The 23,589-nt window shown below is 39.4% G+C and overlaps 1 protein-coding gene across 1 annotated transcript; it reads left to right on the top strand.

The window, feature by feature from the left end:
• The first annotated feature begins 1,850 nt into the window (after positions 1 to 1,850).
• Positions 1,851 to 20,505, top strand: efhd2 (EF-hand domain family, member D2). The gene is made up of 4 exons (XM_035159158.2): positions 1,851 to 2,316; positions 14,902 to 15,049; positions 15,143 to 15,277; positions 16,612 to 20,505. The coding sequence occupies exons 1-4, from the start codon at positions 2,030 to 2,032 to the stop codon at positions 16,741 to 16,743; spliced, it is 702 nt and encodes a 233-aa protein (XP_035015049.1). The 5' UTR covers positions 1,851 to 2,029; the 3' UTR covers positions 16,744 to 20,505.
• Positions 20,506 to 23,589: the final 3,084 nt, after the last annotated feature.

Raw genomic sequence — 23,589 nt, 5'->3', positions numbered from 1 at the left:
GCGGGAAAGGTAATATAATAATAATAGACTTAACATCATGGTCATCAAGTAAACATACCTAGACTTTGCATGGCGCTACGGTTTCATTAAACTTGTGCACAAATGATTATCATAAACTAAGAGATAACAAACTGTTTCAAATGCCTTTACTATCAAAGATACCTACTCATACTTCAACTAGCTAACGTTAATTTTGCTATCAATGCAATACAGCGGAATGGTCTTTTAACCCTAAACAAATAACACGTGATTCAGATTCAGACACTTTTACTGTCGTCCATCATGAAGGTCTAATCACATTGGGAGAAGTGGTGGCATTAATGAAAGACAACACTGAGCTAAGGGAACGGGTCCTAGACCTGGAATGTACAAACGTCGGTGGAATATCAGGATCCGGGTAATAAAAGAAGTAGAGGAAGAAAACACACCCTAAGTGGTTGCTAACTTGCGGTGAAAATCTCACACTCATGGTCCCCAAACATCAACCACATTGTGGATTCTGTGCACCATCAAAACAGAAAAACTAAACAAGGCTTGTCATCATCCAATTCACCCAGAGAACACACTGAGATGTGCTGTGAAAAAGGACTCCAGTGTCTGTAAAGAGCCAGGCATCCCCCTGTAGAAGATCTCTGCAAGGCTGACAAGGGAACGTGAGCAGCGCTGTGGCCCTCAGCTGGGAGACCGGTATGCGATGTGCGATAGTCCAGCAGGAATTTTTTCGTCACGTTCAGCTGTGCCACTGCATGAGATACGTCAAGACTCTTTGTCTGTAGTGTTTTGCTGGTTATGTTTGTCTCAATTAAAATGTCATACCACGTTATGATGGATGACAGGAATGGGTAGTTTTTAATTTGAGCTGCTATGCCTCTGGCTTCACATCTAGTTTTAGCTCCACAAACGCCAGTTAGACTTTCATCTTGTGCCATTGACAGCAGGGCATCATATACATCCCCTAACTGCTGTCGGATGGGTTTGAGCGCATCTACCGACTATCTCATCTAGTGTCACTTAAAGGCTTGCCTCTCATATTTGATCTTTTGTCATAACCTTGACCTCTCATATCCATAATGTCAATATCCAGCTCCCTAAGTTTCTTAATAAGAACCTCAGTTATCTCTGTGAATTCCAGGAAATGCTCTCTGATCTCTACAGTTCCTCCCTGTTATGTAACAAAGCGTACAATCACGCCCATCTGTTCTGTTCAACTCAAATCGGGAGTACAATCTAAAATTATGGGGTAGTATTTTGCTGACCTCATCATCGTGAGAATTTCCTGCTGAATCTGGGATGCGGGCATTGTTTTGAATGTCTTTGCCTAAATAGTGAATCTGCGTTTCTTAGTAGGTTTTTATATGATATTTCTACATTTTAACATGTTTTTTATTTCCATCTATATTGTATGTAAAGCAATTTGAGCTGCATTTCTATTGTATGAAAGGTGCTTTACAAATAAAGATTATTATAAGTATTATCATTACACAGTTCTATCTATTTTAATAGTATTCTTTTTCTCCTTCAACTTGTTTTTTTCTTTTTTTAGATGTACCTCTTTTATTCTACTCTTTTTAACAATTTATTTTGCTTTTTATTTTATTTTGTATTTATTTTATTGTGCGGTTTAAACTTTGCTTTCTGGTTTTAGAGTAGTTTTCTTTCAATTTAGTCTGTGTTGTACTAATATCTCTGTACATTAATACGTAAATAAAGCTGCATTGTCTTGTTAACAAGAGTTTTCATGAAGACTTTCAGGACTTTTTGATTGACTGGAGGGAAACCTCAGTCAGTGCGGTGTCTCTTTAAAAGGTGTGGCGTGTGCGTGACACGGCCACGCAAAGCGACGTAGCTGATGAGCAGTGACACAACATCCTGGAGCCTGAGCTGTGTTGATGATCCCTGAACGCAGCAGAAGCACGCACACTGTTTGAGAGCAGCGCGACGTTTTCCCCAAACACCATTTTAAAGCTGTTAGAGAGTCTCGCAGCTTTCTTCCCCCTCTCTAGTCACTGAGCCACACCGCAGTCTGAAAATGGCCACAGACGAGCTGTCGTCGAAGCTCAGCCGACGACTTCAGATAGAAGAGGGAGCCGAGGACCCTGTGGCCCTGGACCCGCCCGGACACCAGAACGGCTCCGAGGAGAAGCCGAGCACCGCCAACGCAGATTCGGAGCTGGGCGCCAAACTGTCCCGGAGAGGAGAGCTGAACGAGGGGCAGGGGGAGCACTGTCAGCCCAGCATGAAGGTCTTCAACCCCTACACCGAGTTCAAGGAATTCTCCCGAAAGCAGATCAAGGACATGGAGAAAATGTTCAAAATGTGAGTGTCACGGAATTCTCAACATGTCACATATGTTTAACATGTGTTAACCATGCCTCCGGGCCACTGGTCCCATGTGATATGACATGATTCAGTGAGGGAAGTCACGATGAGATTGCACATATAAGGAAGTCCAGTTGGCACATCGCTTATGTAGGTCACAGCTGAATGAAACACTCATATTGTCTTTATATCAACAATAGAATAACACTAAGTGCACATCTGAAAATAAGGATCAGTGAGTTAACATAAAGACAGTACTCTGAGCTCACTAACTCATCATATGTTGAGTCATCTAAGGTAATAGATCCAATTGAAAATGTAGAGTATTTGCAGGGTGGGGACCTCACTGCAGTCACTGATGAGGAAATGACATTTCTCAATCCAGGAACTGATGTGATAAATAGATTAACAAATGTGATGAATTGACTTCTTCAGTAACCCTCTTTCTGTATTAAAAAGGGAAGAGTGATGTATTACATTTCCAGTTTAAGTGTTAGTCTAGTTTTTATGACAAGTGATGCAAAAATGTAATAACACTTTACATTTAACACTTTTTAAATGAATGAGAGAGAATTAATGCCACATTTTTTACAAAAAGCCTGATCATTTGATCATGATTGGACCAAGATAGTCATGTGGCACACACAGTACGTTCTTCACTTGGACATGTTTATGGTTTTAGGTCTATTTTGTTAATTTAGTGTTATTCTTTTTCACTTAATATATATAATGTTTAGTTTTTTGGGGGCCTCTCTAACCGAGGATGAATGTACATAGAGTAAAGTCAAGGGAAGATCGAATTCCCCACATTTGTGTTGTAATACTGAGTCTCATTTTCTCTATTGCTGTATATGTAGGACCTAAGTTTTAGTTAGAAAGCTGGAAAGTGGGGTTGATGACGCTTCGTACGTGCAAAAGATGCTAAAATGAAATAAACTAAAATATAACAAATATCATTGGATTAAAAAGCTGTGCCATACACATAGAAGACAAGGACATTAAAATGATAGTTCACCCAGAAATGAAAATGCGGTCATTATCTACTCAACGCTATGCCGATGGAGGGGTGGGTGAAGTGTTTGAGTCCACAAAACACTTGTGACCAAACTAGTGACCAAAGCTTCAGACGTAATAAAACAACAGAAAAAACATAACATGCCTCAAACTGCTCGTGTGGTGTTATCCAATTGTCAGTAAACTCCGACATTCAAGTTCGACTCGAAACGAGGTCATTTTTACCATGTTTTAAGCCTAAAATGAATGACCGGAAATGCACAAAGCCTTGTAGCAGAAATCAGGCTGTGTTGCTGGAAGGTGCTGTAAAAGATGAAGATGATTAAACCTTTGCCAACCACTTCATCTTTTAACTCTTCTTCTACAATATATGAGGTTAGTAGGGCTGGGTATCATTCAAAAGTAGGGCTGTAACGTTACACAAAAATCCCAGTTTGGTATGTACCTCGGTTTTGAGGTCACGGTTCGGTACGTATTCAGTACAGTAGAGACAAGGAACAGAAAACATTAAACTAATTTTTTTAATTTACTTTTATTCAACCCTAGTTTACTGTGGCTGTGTCTTTCTTACCCAAGTAATTTTTACAAGGTAAAATAACCAAAAAACACCAAGGACGTTTGTTATTGATTTGACAGGTCTGAATTATTTGCCATGGGGAGCTGGTTTTGCACGGTTTGCACGGAACTCGTTTTTTCCTTGTCCCACTAATGCTAATAGGACATCACTGATGTTTCAAACGAGTCGGCATGTTCGATATGCTACCATCTACGTATCCGATAGATGTCGACATATGGCTTTTGTACGATCCGCTTGTCTTTGCCCGTCATCAATATAGTTGACTGCACTACTGAAGTGTTCCCACACAGCTGACTTAAATTATGAGGGAACACTCCTGTTTGTCTGCGGTCACTATGACCATGAGCTGACAGCACATCTGGTCCTTTGCTTAAGTTGTCCCTCGTGATTTGAGACGCACACAAACGTACCGCAAATGGACTCGCTGTATTCGTTCGGTACAGGTGCATAACCCTCACCTGAGAAATCTGCGCTGCCTCAGCTTCCATGGTGGTATAGGTGTCCTGTCTTTTGTCTTCTTCCAAAAAGGGCATCACTTTAAAGCTGGATATAGTGCGGAGGCCATGCACAGAAAGAATCTGTCAGTCACATAACTGTTCCCAAGATCCCCCAGATACGGTGTTTTTTAATGTCCCTTGTAACTGCAGAGTCTGTTGCTTGGCCACAACTGGGCATGCAGCGGTGCTATAACAGACAGCGTAGGGGTCTTTTCTTCTGACATTACGAGTGTTGCAACTTTTAGCGGCTGCAGGGCTTTAGCCACATCTTAAGCACAGGCCAGGGGCATCATTTATAACCGTTGCGTATGCACAAAACGGGGCCTGAAAGTGGCGTACAAGTTGCGGGCTGCTGCTATAAGAAGCGCTCCAAAATATCCCAGGCGCTGTTCCATCTCGTAGCTACATCTGTCACGAGCTTGTGCTCGGGAAGATTAAGTGGCTTCTGCTTTTCAATCAGGGCATGGCTAGCAATTGTGCTTTTCCTAAAATATGCCACGATGCTGTGAATTCTTCCCAGTAGAGTAAACAGTGGGGGTCTTGAGTGCATGTTGTTTGACCAAATTCAAACTCTGAGCAAAGCATTTCACATGCACTAACTTCGCCAGCTGTGCCACGATTGTCATATTGGAGGCATTATCTGTCACCAACGCAGGATCCTTGTCAACAAGCTCCGATTCATCCAGCATGTCCCGTAGCAAATCTGCAATATTTCACCCGGTGTGGCTTTTAAACATAGCTCTGGTCTGCAGGACACGTGAGACCATTTCCCAGTCTGGATAAATATGGTGGCATGTGAGAGTTTCATATGATTGGGTTGCTCTCGACGTCCAGGCATCACATGTAATGGCAACTCTGTTTGCAGAATAGATTGCTTCTGTGATTTTAAATTTCATTTATTTTTTTGCTTCACATCTGCATTCAGGATATTAAGGCTCAAATATTACCTATGCTATAATGGTCCACGACCTTTAAGTTGCAACAACACCCTTTATAGCATACTTGCCTCCACCATGGAACCTCCAGGCAAAAGGCAGCAAACCTAAACAAAGTTTGAAATTGCCCTGTGGAAATAATCTTGCTTTTCCTTTGGAATTTTTCCCTTTTCTGCCAGTGTGAATACATTGACACTTATTGGCATTAACCTCCTCACACCAGGGTGAACAGGGACAGAGGCTAATTTGAAGAGAAAAAAAGATACCTGAGCTTTTAAGCAAGCCGACCCGATGGATAAGCACATTTTAACAAGCCAACCTGTATGGTAAAATGTATCATTTACTGCCAATCTATGCATTTATAGTTTTTGATTTAGCTAGCTAATTAAACCATAAGCTACAGCTGCACTCAAACAATATCAAACATTACATAGGGGTCCCATTTTAAGTCACTGGCACCGCAGCTATTACAGTAAAGTTGCATTTGGCAAACAACCATACAAGTTGGATGGATTTTTATGTTTGCTAAACTTTAACTCTCCCAGTCATAGCGCTGTAACTCAGATGAGCCTCTAGTGTTTTTCCTGCATGCCTCGACATGCCGTTCAATGTTATGTTGCGATATCTGCACAGATATTTAAGTTATTTCCGGCAACTAAACTACACGTGGTAATATCTTTCTGTGACAGAGCCTTCTGTTCATTCTGTTCTTTCTTTTAGTGTTCATGAGAGGAAACTTAACTCTGAGGTTTGGTTTTTCTATGTCCATGAATTTTGGCTGTTTCTCTGAGATGCTCTGCCCAGATTTTTCAGGTTCCTCTCACGTCCGGGCTTGTCCAGGCATTTTAAATGCACAGCTTAGTTGCACATACTTTCTGTACAGAAATCCCAAACAGACTTGTATGATTTGAGCAATTAACTTGTAAATTAAAGTATTTCACAATTGAAAAGACAGTTTTTCTCCATGGGATCTTTTTTGAGTACAATGCACTCTAAAAACTAATGCCTTGTCTCAACAAAGAAAATCAACGCAACAGTTTGCGTGGATGTTTTTTGAGTCATGGCAACTTATTAAGAAATTACCTCCAACCAACAGCCAACATTGAGTTAGGTCGATTAGCTTTTCCTCTGCAATGAAAGGTATTTTGAATTTCTACTTAAGAATTGTTACAATAAACACAAACGTTTAAGTTGAATACTGCTTCAAATTAAGTTGTTCCAACTACTTTTTCCACATTATTGAAAGTATTTTTAAAGTCTTTTTTTCTTAATTTTAATAGTTATGAACACAAGTTTTTAAGTTAACAACCATTTAAAAATTCTATTTGCTCAAATTAGACTTTCTTCAGTAGTTTTTAGCTTTTTAACAGTATTTGATCTTGTAGCTTTGAAGAAATCAATTAATTCACAACGAAATTGTTTTGCAATTAACTTTTTTGACCTGCAGTTATGTACTAAACTCTGAACATATGTAAATGTAAAAGTCAACTCAAAATATCAAAATAGTGTTTTGAGATTTGGTACTTTGGCACTGGTTTCAGTCCATCGAGATCAAGGAACAGTTTCTGAGACACAAAGAATATAGATTAAGTTCCTTTGGTTTCCTCAACCAGGACGGTTGCTGTCTTGTGGTGAGATCTGTACTGCTGATCATCGATGATGGCAAACTTCATCACATGCCTACCAAGGCTTGCCACAAACTCTTTGGTGTACTGGAAAGCAAATGAAAAGAAACATTAGCATTTTCAAGATAATGAACTGGATGATTACTGCAGACTTTTTACACTGTCACTCTTAGTGAATTCAGTCAGTTGATCAATAGAGACATTATTTATTCTATTTTAACCCTTTTACAAACACACATACCCAATAATTCAAATGGCCTAAATAGATTGCATCAATAAACTTGAGAAAAAATATTGTATCATGGTAAGATAACAGATGCTTATTTTTTTTCTGTTATCACCAAATTTAGACAGCATGTTATATGACCAAATTGGCCCACTTAAAGGGGTAGTATCTACTCACCACTGTGCCGATGGAGGGGCGGTGAAGTGTAAGAGTCCACAAAACACTTTTGGAGTCTCAGGGGTAAACAGTGTTGCATTCATATCCGACACAATTGAAGAAAATTTTCAAACATAATAAAACAGAAAAAAAAATAACATGCCTCCATACTGCTCGTGTCATCCAAGCTCCAAGCCCCGACATTCATATTCGACTCAAAATGGCATAATTTACACCATGTTTTAAGAATAAAAGTCCCCAACTGGAAGACGCGATGCTAGCGGATATAGCGATCCTAACGCGGACCCCATGCGTGCCCTTGGACGAGAGCTGGTGTGCAGTGTGTGTGCGTGAGAACGTTAATGCGGCTCCAGAGGAGGATATCACAGGAAATTTAGGCTAAAACATGGTGTAAATGGCGCCGTTTCAGGTCGTATATGAATGTCGGGGCTTGCGGACATTTGGATGACACCACAGGAGCAGAAAGGAGGCATTTTATGTTTTGTTTTCTGATGTTTTTTTTACATCTGAAAAATGAATCACCATTTACTTCAATTGTATTTGATTTGGTTCCAACAATGTTTACCCCTGAAACAAAAATGTTTGGTGGACTCAAACACTTCACCCACCCCTCCATCAGCAAAGTGGTGAGTAGATAATGACTGAATTTGAATTTCTGTGTGACCTATCCCTTTAAAGAAATGGACTTCAACCCAAGTTGTAATAGACTAGAAATATACCTTTTAATAGTATAACTTAAAATGTAAAATTTTTATTGGTTGAAGGAATTTTACATTCTTTCATTAAATGTGTTCTCTCTTTGCTCTTTGAATGCACAACAGTTGAAAGATAGTGACCCTAATGTGGACTGTGATGGATTAACTATCTGAAGCATGTTTAAGTAACTTCACACTGATTTCCATTAGAACATTTAACCAATGGCTGCCTAAAGATATCGGGAAATCAATAAAAAAATTATAAATTGGCTAACAAACAACCAATATCACTGTTTTAAATTAAAAATACATAGACTTATATTACAAAAAAAGGGCATCGTTCCATAAAGTCTTTGATTGCATGGGCCTCATAAATGATTTCTTTCCTACAAAGAGAGAACGTTGTGGCCATTTTCTTGGCAACAACTTGGGATTTTCCCCATTTTTGTCACTTCACATAAGAGTTTCGCTCTCTTTTTCTCCAACGTTATAAATCCAATACAATTAATACAAATGCCTAAATACATAGTTTTTTAGAATTTACTTGTAAATGAAATGATACTTGCCTTGAATGTTCTCATCTTATTTTCCTCCTGTATAGCCCGAATAATGTCCTCGGAGTTCATGCTCAATCCGGGGCTGCTCTGGCTTTGACTGCTAGCTTGATCTGCCACAATGCTATTAGCTTTCTCCTTCAAAACGCTTTTATCTTTAGGTGTTGGCATTTCTTCTTCTCTTTTGGCTCCTGGTGTTTCTTCTCCCACGCATTTATCCTTTTCACTGATAAATGTTGAGGTTTCGAGTTATTCTGTGGGTAAATTGCGATAGGTCCGGGACCACGGTTTACCATGTATCTTCTCTAGTCCATTGCAAACTGGAAGTCCCCGCCCTGGCATGTTTAGGGGACTTAAAATCCTAAACTAAGTTGGAGAAAATGTAAGTTGTCTGGCCAATTTTATAAAGTTACTGCAACTTAAATTTAATTTCTAATCAATTAATGCAGAAATTTGATCTGGAATTACAAACAATATTAAGTTGATGTAATTATCAACAATATAATTGCATCATAACTCAACAAAATAATGTTTGCAACTTAGAGAGTTTATTTAAATCAATACATTTTTGTTTTGCAGCCATGCATTTAATTAAGTGGTGCTAACAGGTCCCCTGAATCACTTTTTAGAGTGTGGGCAAGGAACGAGCTGTGCAACCAATCAATAAATGGATTGATAATTAGACTGCTTCTGTTGACTGCAGTGTAATGCCCATTTAATCTTCGCCAGTCACAAAGACCAATATGATTTGATCTCATGAAATTAACTAAATTAACTATAAATTAGTTAATGGACAGAATAAATAATACAATTTAAACCTTTATTCTAGATTAAAAAACGGATTTTAGTTCAGTCAAACTTTTCTCTTTTTGATGATGCACACTACGGATGCCAAGATGTTCCACTGAGTAATAAACCGATTACCCAGATATTTTACCATAGAAAACTGGTATGTTGAATCCTTGTCTGTACAGCATTTACTGAGTGAGATCTGTAACGTGAGATATCACTGTGTGAGCAGCTTAACTCTACTGCTGCACTTTAAGTTGTGTACAGTGTTTAAATACCCAGACTGTGATAGTCCGCTTCTCATAATAATAATATCATTAAGAAGTGTTTGTACTGCTTTATTGTAAATAGTAAATGGTCTGTACTTATATATATCTTTTCTAGTGTTGATGAGCACTCAAATCACAACTTAAAGTACAGTTTCGCCATTCACCCATTTACTCACATATTTAAACAGTGCATCTATGAGCAGCACTTTCTCTATCACACATCATTAAATCTACAGCGCTCTGTACCTCTCTTTCTCCCTCTGTCTCTTTTTATTGCTCTCTCTCATTCTCTCACTCAAATTTCCAATGTTTTAATAAGGGCTGGGCGATTAAACAATATCGATAATTATCGCAATATAACTTTTCCTCGATAGAAATATAAGACATGTCGATAGAACTCGTCCCGTCCTCCCAAATTTCCGACTTTATTACTGGGCATCTAATCTGCATTGTGTGTCATATTGGACACACCATTATTTAGACATATATTCTCCCACCTGGGTAGGGATGGAGACAAATTTCTGTGGCTCTGTCTCCTTACCAGCTTTAATAGGTGGGTCAATGCCTTTGCCCTTCCAGTGGCCATGTCTAACATTACTCCTGTAGTCACAATTTATTAGGAAACTTTTTATAAAGATCAGTTCTACGTGTGATGATTAGAAAACATCACAGGAGCAGAGTCACTTGTTGACCAGCGGAGTAATGTGCCTCAGTGCAGTGGTGCTGATTTTAGATAAGATAAAACTTTATTGATCCACACACCGGGGAAATTCAGTTGTCACAGCAGCAGGCACGTCAGGATGAGGTAGACAAGAGAATAAAGAAATATAAAAAGGCAATAGAATTAAAAAAAAAAAAGAAATGCTGAGTATGTACATTATATACACCTTTTCACTGTAGTGGTTTGTATGAAACGTTATAAGTAAAGTGCACTCGCACAGGATGATTATACAATCAAGTAATATATACTGTATATGAAGACTTTCAGTCTTGGTTTAGAGCTAATCACAGCACGGAGACAGCCTTGGCAAAAGTCACTAATGACCTTCTAATATCTTCAGATCAGGGGTTTGTGTCTGTCCTCGTTCTGTTAGATCTTAGTGCAGCATTCGACACAATAGACCAGAGGTCACTAACAGGCGGACCGCGGTCCGGGTCCGGACCCAGAAGCCGTCCCGTACGGACCCTGACCTACAGCCAAAACAGAAGGTTATGATTTAAAACCTGACGGGGCGCTTCTATTTGTAACCGGCGCAGCTTTTGTAGGCTTTACGGTAGTGGTTTAGCGGATGAGGAAACGCACAGACCAATTGCATGCGAGTTAAGCCATCCCACGTGATACTACTCAGCCAATCAAGTCTGTGCATTCCAGGCAAACATTGCAACTCTACAGTGCAGACAGATGAGAGAGTTAGAGGCAAGTTACACATGAAAAGATGGTAGAAAGAAAAAGAAAGATAGCGATCATTTTCTTTGGTAGAGAAAACAAAGGGAGAGATACAGAGGAGTGAGACGGAGAAAGGGAGAGAAACAGGAGTGAGACGGAGAAAGGGAGAGAAACAGAGGAGTGAGACGGAGAAAGGGAGAGAAACAGGAGTGAGACGGAGAAAGGGAGAGAAACAGAGGAGTGAGACGGAGAAAGGGAGAGAAACAGACGAACAAAGTGGGGGAGTGGGATATAAGAGGGGAAGAAAGTGATTCTAAAACTGTTCAATTGTTAAGATGTGTTGAGACTTTTCAGTCAAGATGTGAAACAGAAAAAGGGAAATTCAAGCTTTTGCTCCCTTTTATTTTTCTGAAGTTAAGCCCTTTATTTGAACATGCACAATTTTCACATTTTATTTATTTTCTCTTATTTTGAAATGTAGCCCTACTTTTATTTAGTTAATGAGAGAACATTATACATATCTGCAATCATACATATATGTTCAGTTCTATGTTACGTGACAATAAATATTGTCAAAACGTTTTTGCGAACGTACTGAATTCATTTGATTTGACAGTCAGGTATTTAGTACATGCAGATGTTGATACAACTACTAGGCTACTTAAATATATATCACACTAAATAGTTAGACATTATGATCTTCCGGACCTTTGCTTCAAGAAATTTTCTCTAACCGGACCTCTTTAAATTTTAGTTGAATACCCCTGCAATAGACCATCAAATTTTATTACAGAGGCTAGAACAGTTAATTAGCATTAAAGGAACCGCCCTAAACTGGTTTAAATCCTATTTTTCAGATAGATTCCAATTCGTGCAAATTAATGATGAGTCATCTGTGCGCACCAAAGTTAACCACGGTGTTCCACAGGGCTCTGTGCTCGGCCCAATTTTATTCTCATTATATATGCTTCCACTAGGAAACATTATCAGGACACACTTGGTAAATTTCCACTGCTATGCGGATGACACACAGTTATACTTTAAAACCTGAACAATGTAATCAATTAACTAAACTCCCAGCATGTTTCAAGGACATAAAAACCTGGATGACCCGCAATTTTCTCTTATTAAACTCAGATAAAACAGAGGTTCTAATACTTGGCCCTAAACACCTTAGAGATAAATTATCTAATGATATAGCTGCGCTAGACGACATTGCCCTTGCTTCCAATGAAACATTTCTTTCATTTGCATTACATCTAAAAAATCAGACATGTCCTTTCTCTAAAAGATGCAGAAAAACTAGTCCACGCCTTTGTTCCATCCAGACTTGATTATTGTAATTCATTATTATCAGGCTCCAGCAGTAAGTCGTTAAAGACTCTGCAGCTTGTCCAAAATGCTGCAGCACGTGTCCTGACAAGAACCAAGAAAAGAGACCACATTTCTCCAGTATTAGCTTCACTACACTGGCTTCCGGTTCAATCTAGAATAGAATTTAAAATTCTCCTCCTCACCTTCAAGGCCCTTAATAATATGGCACCTTTATACCTTAAAGAGCTGATACTACCTTATCAACCCACTAGAGCACTGCGCTCCCAGAATTCAGGCTTACTTGTCGTCCCTAAAGTCTCTGAAAGTAGAGTAGGAGCCAGAGCTTTCAGCTATCAAGCTCCTCTCCTGTGGAATCATCTCCCACTTTCAGTTCGGGAGGCAGACACCATCTGTACGTTTAAGAGTAGGCTTAAAACCTTCCTTTACGATAAAGCTTATAGTTGGAGCCGGTCCAGGCTTGTCTTAGACCTGCTCTTAGTTATGCTGCTATAGGTCTAGAATATCGGGGGACACATGACACACGGAGGTTCTCTTCCCAGCTTCTCCTTCCTCTTCTCCCCCTTATCACATCAAAGAAATGAATATCTCATCAATACATGTTACTGACTTGACTTCTTCCCCGGAGTCCCTTTGCCTTATCGTCCGCAGATCCAGGGCCGCGGCTGCGGCCACATTGTTGATTATGATGGTGGATCGCGTAACAGAGATCGTGATCATAATGGCGAATCCTGTATCGTGTAACCATGGACTATGACTACAATAAGACTGCTTGATATACAATATCTATCCTCAGATACTGACAATAATCCATCAATTAATTTACCTTCCATTATGCTACAAAGTATTTATTCTAATCAATGCTGCAAATACCCTTATCTTGCTGATGTTCTCCATTACACGTGACATCTATTGCACTTCTGTCCGTCCTGGGAGAGGGATCCCTCACATGTGGCTCTCTCTGAGGTTTCTACGTTCTTTTTACCCTGTTGAAAGGTTTCTTGTTGAAGGTTAAGGGCAGAGGATGCCACACCTTGTTAAAGCCCTATGAGACAAATTGTGATTTGTGAATATGGGCTATACAAATAAAATTTGATTGATTGATATCTCGATATCCACTGATGTGATAAAATGATCGTGATAAGATTTTTTTTCCATATCGCCCAACCCGAGTTTTAATAATGTTTTAACACCAAATCCTCATCAGCTCTCTCAGCATGTGATACGACTCTGTTACTCTGTGATGTGAATCTGCTGCTGCTCAGAGCAGACACTTTAATTTGCCTTCAATTACAGCAGCGACAGACTAAGTGTAGATAATATTTGATGTGGGTGCTACCACTGATCAACCAAGTTTTGTCAGTGTTTCCCCAAGGTTTTCTTTTGGCACCTGTGCATCTCTGTTGCTCTTCAGACACAAACTGGCAATCACGTTTATGTAGTTAGTAATTGATGATGTCGTATCATGAATCCGGATATTTGCAGTCACTTTAACCCTGATGTCCTGGCTTTTGTATATCGTTTGTGTGTGTGTGTGGCAAGTGAATTGCGCACATGCACCCTATTTTTGTGTTGTGTGTTTATGGGAAATATGTTTTGGCGCCCAATCAAATAAACACAAAGTAAACTTTAATTACTGTTGGTGTTTATTTATAAAGTTCAATGTGAGTGCAGGGGAGTGTGGCGGGAGGACACTGAAAGGATACTTCAGCACGGTACAAGGCAGCTGGGCCTAATGTGTGTCTGTCCTGATCCTGAAACAGAGGCGTTAAGAAGTACTTAGCGTAAACTCTGTTTAGGTCTATACAAATGATACAGACGGTGTGGCTGGTGGGCAAATAATATAATCAGTACGTGCCTGAGCACCACGTAACACTACCCGTTTTCATATCTTTGTGTACCAGCCCAGTCAGCAACTCTGAACATCTGCCTTCATGTGAAATTGGACCTTGTCTTGCTTTATTTGCCCCAGAAGTCCCTTTGGAAAATACATATATAAGATAGTAAACACACAGACTGGCGAGAGGTAACCATTGTTGTACTCAGGTGGAAGTTCATCTAGTTTGTGGGAGCACAGGTTGACAAGAGTATGTCCGAAACTCAATAACTGCATGATTTTATTCTTTTGACAATTGCATGCTGCCCCTCAGCAGGTTTACCGGACGTTTATTCAGTCAGAAGGAAATTACTTTTTAATTAGGCTTGAGCTTATAGTGCCCATTTCAATGGGAGGCTCAACTGAGCAGCTGCAATAGGCAGTTAGAAATAAATAAGGACTTTTTAAAACTGTGAGGCATGCAAAGCTGCTTTAGTGGGGTCTCAGAATACAAATATTGAGGTGGGACAGAATTGGGAAACTGGGACTACACACATCTAGCAAACCTGTTAAAATCGACCAGCTGCACGGCTCAGAAGTGGCTCAGTATGTGTTGATAGGATGTGAATCTTCTTTCAGATCTGTTGCCAAGCTGTAACAAAGCATTTTTCATATTTGATTCTGTCAAGGTATGATTCTGGGAAAGACAACTACATTGACCTCATGGAGCTGAAGTTGATGATGGAGAAGCTTGGTGCTCCACAGACACACATTGGCTTGAAGAATATGATCAAGGAGGTGGACGAGGACCTGGACAACAAACTCAGCTTCAGAGAGGTGAAAAGAGAAAACCAGATTCAAATTAGTGAGATGATGTGATATTCCTTCTTTCTTACAACCGTGTTCCTCTGCTTTTCCTGTCGTCTTTAGTTCCTGCTGATTTTCAGGAAGGCAGCAGCAGGAGAGCTGTCAGAGGACAGTGGCCTCTGTGTCCTTGCTCGCCTCTCTGAAATCGATGTCTCTACAGAGGGGGTCAAAGGAGCCAAGACCTTCTTTGAAGCTAAAGTAAGTTGACTCCAAAATGTTATAAATGAACACAGATAAAGTTTCATTACAGTCAATACACAAAATATTCAAAACTACACATACAAACAATCAGTTACTTTGAGACAAGCCAGCCACTGGAATTTGAGAGAGGGTTGAACATTCCCACCACCATTCCAGCAGCATCACCACCCACCCACCCACCCACCCACAATACCAGCACAGTCACATTTCAAATTGTAGTGACACAGATGTGAGTCTATAACAACCATTTCCAAATCCAGTGATCTACAATGTAGACAAACCCAGGTCATGCTGTCTTTTATACAGACACTGAATATGATTATAAAGGACGAAAGGTCAGTTGTTTCAAAATAATTCTTTCAAACTACTTTTAAAGGCAAAAGGAGGAATACGACTGTCAAAAACAAGAGAGAATAAATGACCCTGATGAACGAGTGACACATTTTTATCATCATTTCATTTCAATGTTTTCCAATCAGAAAAAAACATCTTGACTGATGTATTGGTCAAATTTTGTGCAGGATGGAAATTCTGTGTGGCATCAACAGAAATGCTCATAGTAATAATTGGGTCCCCATCAATAAAGTACATTAGTATTTTGCATGTGCCTTGTCATGAGTTTTTGATGTGATAATGGTCATAATGCTGTTATTTTGTGTATATTAGGGATAGCATCATGTAAAGAGCTTTAATCATGCAAAGAGCTTTAAAATGATATGAGAACGTTGTCTCTCAAAGTCAGACTGACCATCAGCAACGCCCTGAGAAATCTGTGTTGCGTCGGTCAAAGCCTCCATGAAGTACTTTCTGTCCTTTGCCGACCTCAGCATAACATCTGCTGTAGTTGTCCACGCGAGTAAACTGTGTGCATGTTCAGTGGGCAATCAGAATAATCAACCCTTTTAAACAGAGCAGGCCTGCCTCAGTTAGTCCTGTACACCGCCTATAAACTGTGAGACCCGTGGTGGAGAATAACAACTATAACCGAATGCAGAGATGGTTCCTCTCTAGATCTGCCAGCTTTGTGAGATGCGTCTGTTTAAAATATAGAAAAAATGTTTATTAACAGTTTAACCGAAAGTATTAATCAGTCAAAAATCTTATTGTCAGTTAATGGTTACATGATTTATTTATGAACATCCATTGTCAGGTGTGCATGAACTTTGTCCTGTGGTATATAAAGAGTGAGTTGGTATATAGAATCACTGCGAAATATCACCAATCCAGTCCATGTACAAGTACTTTGTTTACGAGAGTAAATATAACTCATTACTTCCACCCTCCTTGCTGCACTTCTATACTTGACCACTATGTGTCTTTCTGTTGAACAGGTCCAGGCCATCAATGAGTCCAGCCGGTTTGAGGCAGAGATTCGCCAGGAGCAGGAGGATAAGAAGAAGCAGGCTGAGGAGCAGAAACAAAGACGAGCAGCTTTCAAAGACCTACAGTCAGCCTTCAATTGATCACCCTTCTCTCATCTCAGGACCTTTCACTCTGTGCTGCACAAAGTCAATGAGTGTTTTTTAATGCCCCATGTATGTTAGACAGTGGTAGTCCTGAGTCAGCTCAAAGTCTCATACATGTTTATCAATAGTCAAATCCAATGGACTAGGTACACAATGAAAAAATCACCACTGTCTATGCTTATGCAGATAATATATAGAAAAGCAATGATTCATCTGTATATTTAACTCTCTAGCTCGGTCACGCCTTCTAATATTGATAAAAGTTTAGTGCAGGATTGTCAGTAGAGTAGTCTTTGCTGATCTAAATGAATGGTTCTCACAGTATCTTGTCATTAGGCATAGCGTCCGCAATTTCAGAGAATCTATTTTTACCCAAATATCTACTGTGGCGCACTGTGCTGGCACTTTGGGGCTGCTGACCAAGAGGGCTTCGGCAAAACAAAACAAATGATTACTTTCCAGGGTATTAAAATCTGGTCTCATAGAGTTGTAAACGGGTGTGCAGTGCGTTGGCATCTAATAAACCTTCAAACTGTTGCTCAAATCAGCCTGTACTAGTTTGACAGTCTCCACTGTACCTGTTACGACAAGCACACACCAACACAGCTCCCACTACCTGCTGTGTTTGGACAGATAGCTCTTAGATTAATCCTAAACTGTAGTTGAAATGACTCTGTGTCTCATTCCTAGTATTTGCATAGAGTGGTGATGAATGCACTTAATACACTGTCTTGACTACAGTGTCAGCTTGCTTAAACTATATTTGATTAACTTTACTCATTAAAAATTTCATACTAAGTCCACAGTGACACTTTACAGTCTCATAATCAGCTTGCCACACAATTGAATTAGTGTCACATGTTGAAGAAATAGCTGAGCTCTGCAGTTTTAGTGTCAGCTCTGTATTTTTGTACAATGCGGATGGTGGGTATTGATTCGATTTTTGTTGTTGTGGTTTGAGGATGGTAGTTGGTGATGGACATTCTTGAGCATCAAGATTTGCATGAAACCTGCGAAGTACAGCCGGCTTATAATACGGTTCTTTTTCGTGGTTCCTTGTCTCTCCTAGTTTTGGTCATTATTCCTTTCAGCTGTGTCATTTTATTCACCAACTTCATTGCTGACATTAGGGGATGTATTGACTGCGCTGTATTGCTTTAATTTGGAGTTCACTTCAACCACATGAGGTGGTCTACCGAGTTCAGTGCATTCCTGAAAGCAGCTTGAGTAAAATGTTTCCATAACTGAAAGGAATGATCCAAACTTTGAAAAGAAGTCCCAGGCGTTTGATTTTTTTGAAAACTGCTCCCACTCTACGTTCTCTCACCTAATTAACCTGGAGGTTTAACAGACAATATCACATGTGCCATTATAGCAGTTAGACTAGTGCCACTTACACTGTTTTACATTCTCATTGTAAAATCATAACTAATGTGAAATCCTCGACCGTCAGTTGAAACCAGCCTTTTCCTAATCAGCCCCTTTTCTGTTGCCCTTACTATGTGAAACCCTAGTGTATTTTTTGTAATCAGGTAAATAATTTTATCAAACAAAGTTGCGCATTTTGCACTTACTTGATCATTTGATGTAAGTGTCTTTATCAAGAATTTTGGATTAAACTTGATGTAAATGTTAAATTTAATCCAAGATTAAATGTCCCTGTCTTTAAAACATGGTGTTAATCCTGAAGATCGTGTGGCGGATAGGGCTCATAGATGCACAGACCGCAACCCCGAGCTAATCAGTAAAATAACTGGTACTCTATATAGTCAGATAATACGTTGCCATTTATTTGTAAGATAATCAGGGAATAGTATGGGATGTTTTAACATACTCTCATCTTTAACAAATAAATGGTATAATTACACCTGTTGGCCACTAGTTGGTACACATTTTCAAAAAATCTATTTTAAGTATACAGACTATGAGAACAAATCAACAAATGAACAGGTCACACAGATCAGACTCATGATGTTTTTAGTATTTTAAACATAAACAGTGTTTTGTTTGTGGCTTTAACTGAATTAGCTTCTTGTTAGTTACGTTAATGGACCAGTGCACCCATACTGTACATGCAAGGGTCATTTCCTGTCACTAGTTTTGTATTTATAGCATATAGTATTGATTTTTAGTGACGAATTGTAATGAACTGATCAAAACGTTGTATCCACCAGTGAGTCCAAGCGACTAAATATAAAGCTTCAGTGTGATACACTTTCCATATTATTACACAGTGGCACCTTATGTATCAGAAATATATATTCTTATGAATGCTGTATCCAACCGTTATGACCAATCCCTTCATGTATTTCAAATGATTTATAAAACAAAGGCACAGTGTATTTAATGGGTAGTTGATACTTTTTACATGATCTTCAGGATTATCCCATAATATAATCTAAATCTGAGATCTCTAATTTTTGTATGATGGCATAGAGGGATTTCAAATCTTTTATAGAAGAGATTCGTTATTTTTGCTTTTGAGCCACGTAAATGTATTGGGGACACATGTTTGGTTAGTACTACATCAAATAATATGCAAGAGCCTTTAGTGTAGTTATTGATAGTCTGTTGATGCATGGCAGGATTTCTCAGCACATTGTGGCTGAAATGTTCTTAATACATCAAAAGCATATCAGATTTTTCTCCACTGTATGAAAAATACTTTGAAAACTCAAATGTGGTGCTGTTTTGCTCAACAAAGTGGAGGACAGTCAATGAGTAGTTGTAACTGTGGGTATTGTCAGATCTGTCATATGTATCTCCTGGTTTTTATTATTTCTATAGTAAGGCTCATTGTTTTTGTTTTTTATCTGTCCCCAAAGCTATCTCCTGTTATAACAAGACATTGTTAGCTGTAATAGATGGGTTACTATATTGATGTTTTTTGTTGTGATATTCCCAAATTTTCAAAAGAGATCATCATTTCCATTTTGTTGTTTTTGGTGTTAAAAGAAAAGCAATGTTTAAATATGCAAATATTTTATTGATTCATTTCCTTATTGATATTGTCCAGCCCACACTGTATTAGTAGTGGTGGTTTCAGAGGGAACAAAATCATTATTTTTTTTTTATTTCATTCCACTGAACATTCCCTTATTACTGATAGAGAACAATGAGTTGGAGTTGAGTACACACACTGTGTCATCTACTGAATTCTCCAAACCTTTCATTCTGTTATGTCCAGGAAAGTGCCAAATGTTTAAACTACTGTAATGGGTCTTTTCACACTACAGCAGCAAAAATGTGAATGGAAATCAAATTAAATGACAATGATGAAATATTTTATCTTTCTATGTTTAGAAAGCTGTTGGCAGTATTTAGTGGTGATCCTGTTGGTACACATCCCATCCTACCATTCATGTCATGGATACAATTTTCTGCTGCAGTTCTTGCATGTTTCCACTTGGTCTGAGAGTTGCTATAAAAGTTAAGGACTTCACTATAAATGTACACTCATGTTGTTGCAGTGCCCTCCCAGCTCACTGCTGGAAAGTCGACTGTGAACTGTGCTGAATAAGACAACTTCAAAAGTGAGCTGGCAGGTCTGAGTAGTCTCTGGGCTGTATAACATTATCACGGATACTTTTTTTTTAAACATGTACAATCGCTTTCCCTGCTATGGTTTGATTTAATTTCCACTTTCCTTCCTTGTTTTTGTTAGTTTGTAAAGTTGTACTGTCTTGTTTACTAATAACAAAAGAGAATATGTTCTAATGCAGCTTATGTTTTACTTTCAATAAAATGTCTAGTGTGTTTTATCAGTGTGTTATTGTAAACAGCATCAAAGAGAAAACATGACACACATAACGGTTTGTTTGTTTTTTAAAGTAGAATTGGTCGTCCACTAACCTGAAGGTTGGCGGCTCGATCCCTGTCTCCCAGAGCCATGTCTTTGGGCAAGATGCTGAACCCAAAACTGACAGCTGTGCAGGCAATGTATGTCTGATTTATGATAAAGTGCTACGTATAGATGCACTGTATGAATGTTTGAGTAGGTGGATGGGTGAAAACTGTACTGTGAAGTGCTCTGAGTGGTCATTAAGACTAGAAAAACGCTATATACAGACCATTTATTATTGAATTTGTTGGTGATCTTAAACTTTGGCCGTGAATCTTCAGAGTTAGAAAAGCTTGGTAACTAAAAAAGATGGCGCTGGTGAGGTTGGCTGCTGTCATACCTGCTCCAAACCTTTTCTTTATAGTAGCTTTTTCTCAACTCTGAGCGTTAAACCGGACTCTGAACACATACATACTTCCACAGTTCCTCACTTTACATGTATATATTATAGTATTTTTATATTTTACCTTGTAATACTATTGTGTGCTATTTTTATATTGTGTCATTTTAATTTTACTATTTTCAAAAGTGGATGCAGGCACTAACACATTTCACTGCACACTACCATGTATAATCACGTACGTGATAAATAAAACCTATCTATCTTTCATAGATAGGTTTAGGTTTAAAGCACCTACAAGGAACTTTTCATTTTAGTTGATTTTGGCGCCTCTGTGGACATAGTGGTAGGGTTCCCACTGTCTCCTGTCCTCTGTCAAGCCAGCATGTGCATTTGTTTTGGAAGTAGTGAAAAAAAGACACAGCTGTTTGTAGGATGCATAGTGATGAGGTATGTATCTTTTCGTTGCTGTATGATTGTTACTGTTATCTTCCCTGGTTAGAAAACTCATTTTTATGACGTTTGGGCATTTGACCAGTTTGAGATGAAGTCCCCTGCTGCGATCATTATGCTGTCTGGGTGAGCCGTTAGATGTTTGTTGACATCCTGCAATTTTTCAGTTAAAAACATATGGACCTATTTTACTGTGTGCATTTGGTATCTAGGTGACAGGATGGCGCATCTGGAAACGGAGAGATTGAGATGTACTGGGTGTGTTAGTGGCAGGGATCAACTTAACCAACCAGACATAGTTTTAAACTTCCCTTATCCTTCCTTTCAAGGAGAGTGTGCACCGCGTAACGTTTAATGTGTCACTTTGGTGTGAGCTGACTCTTCCGAGTCTCAGAGGGAGAGAGGGAAGGAAGGGAGGGAGGGGCGGTGTCACAAGGTAAATCTGTACCCCATCTATCCCCCATTCCAAATAAATATTTAATTCCATAGGATATACCTACTTAAAGTGAAGGATAAAAGTATAAAACTCTGTCTGGTTATCCCCCTGGTAACACACCCACAACATTAATATCAGTAACTCCCACCAGTAAAGAAACGTAGTCCAATTTCACCCCTTCTCCCTACCCCTATGTTTTCTAGGGCTGGTTGAAATCTTCCCCTACGAATTGGGACAGCACTTCAAGAAGCCGTTATGACATCAGGAGTCCTCGCGAGAAAATGTTACGTCATCAGTAGTCGTCGCGGGAACCTGAGACGTCATCAGTAGTCGTCAATGTAAATAGACGCAATAAAATGTTTTGCAGGGGATGTCAGTCATTGTGACATTGTTGAGATCTTAAATAAACCAATGCTATTTCTTACGGTTAGTAAAGTGACAAACCTATAATATCCAAATAACATCCATGCTAATGCAGGTGAATCAAATGACCAGGTAAATGCTCAGGAGATGTTTTCCTGCTTTCCCTCCGTACTATGGCAATAATGGTGTAGCACAATGACATTTGCCATTCATTCAATGGAAATTGAAAAGCTTGGCTGCTCTACTTCAGGGGTCAGCAAACTAAGGCACCATAATCATTGGCACACAGGCAAAGGTTTTGCCGTCACGCAGCCTGTATTATTTAGCTTGATTGATGTTAACACTTCCCAGCCACTAGGTGCCAGTAATGCACCATAGGCTGGATGCCAATCGCCAATAACAATAATAATAATAAGAAGAAGAAGAAGAAGCCTCCCAGCCGGCGCTGCTCGAATTTTGGTATGGTATGGTGGTCGAGTATCTTAGGACACATATTAAATATCAAGCAGTCTTGTTGTAATCATAGTCCATGGTCAGCAGCCAGCAGCCACTTTGATGTGATAAGGAGGGAGATGAGGAAGGAGAAGCTGGGAAGAGAAGCTCTGTGTGTCATGTGTCCCCCGACCTTCTAGACCTATAGCAGCCTAACTAAGAGCAGGTCTAAGACAAGCCTGGACCGGCTCTAACTATAAGCTTTATCGTAAAGGAAGGTTTTAATCCTACTCTTAAACGTACAGATGGTGTCTGCCTCCCTAACTGAAAGTGGGAGATGATTCCACAGGAGAGGAGCTTGATAGCTGAAAGCTCTGGCTCCTACTCTACTTTTAGAGACTTTAGGGACGACAAGTAAGCCTGAATTCTGGGAGCGCAGTGCTCTAGTGGGTTGATAAGGTACTAACAGCTCTTTGAGGTATAATGGTGCCATATTATTAAAGGCCTTGAAGGTGAGGAGGAGAATTTTAAATTCTAGAGTGAACTGGAAGCCAGTGTAGTGAAGCTAATGTGAGAAATGTGGTCTCTTTTCTTGGTTCTTGTCGGGACACGTGCTGCAGCATTTTGGACAAGCTGCAGAGTCTTTAACGACCTACTGCTGGAGCCTGATAATAAGGAATTACAATAATCAAGTCTGGATGTAACAAAGGCATGGACTAGTTTTTCTGCATCTTTTTGAGAAAGGACATGTCAGATTTTTTAGATGTTACGCAAGTGAAAGAAGAGATTTGTTTTAAGTGAGAATTAAAGGACAAATCGGGATCGAAGATCACTCCCAAGTTCCTGACTGTTTCATTGGAAACAAGGGCAATATTGTCTAGCGCAGCTATATCATCAGATAATGTATCTCTAAGGTGTCCCGAGGGACCAGGAACAAGGGCTGCAGGGCCTGCAGGTATCGACCTCTCTGCCAACGAG

Source organism: Hippoglossus stenolepis, chromosome 6 (genome assembly GCF_022539355.2).
Source record: "Hippoglossus stenolepis isolate QCI-W04-F060 chromosome 6, HSTE1.2, whole genome shotgun sequence".
NCBI lineage: Eukaryota > Metazoa > Chordata > Actinopteri > Pleuronectiformes > Pleuronectidae > Hippoglossus > Hippoglossus stenolepis.
Note: the sequence above shows the minus strand (reverse complement) of the source record. Positions and strands in the feature narration are given on the sequence as shown.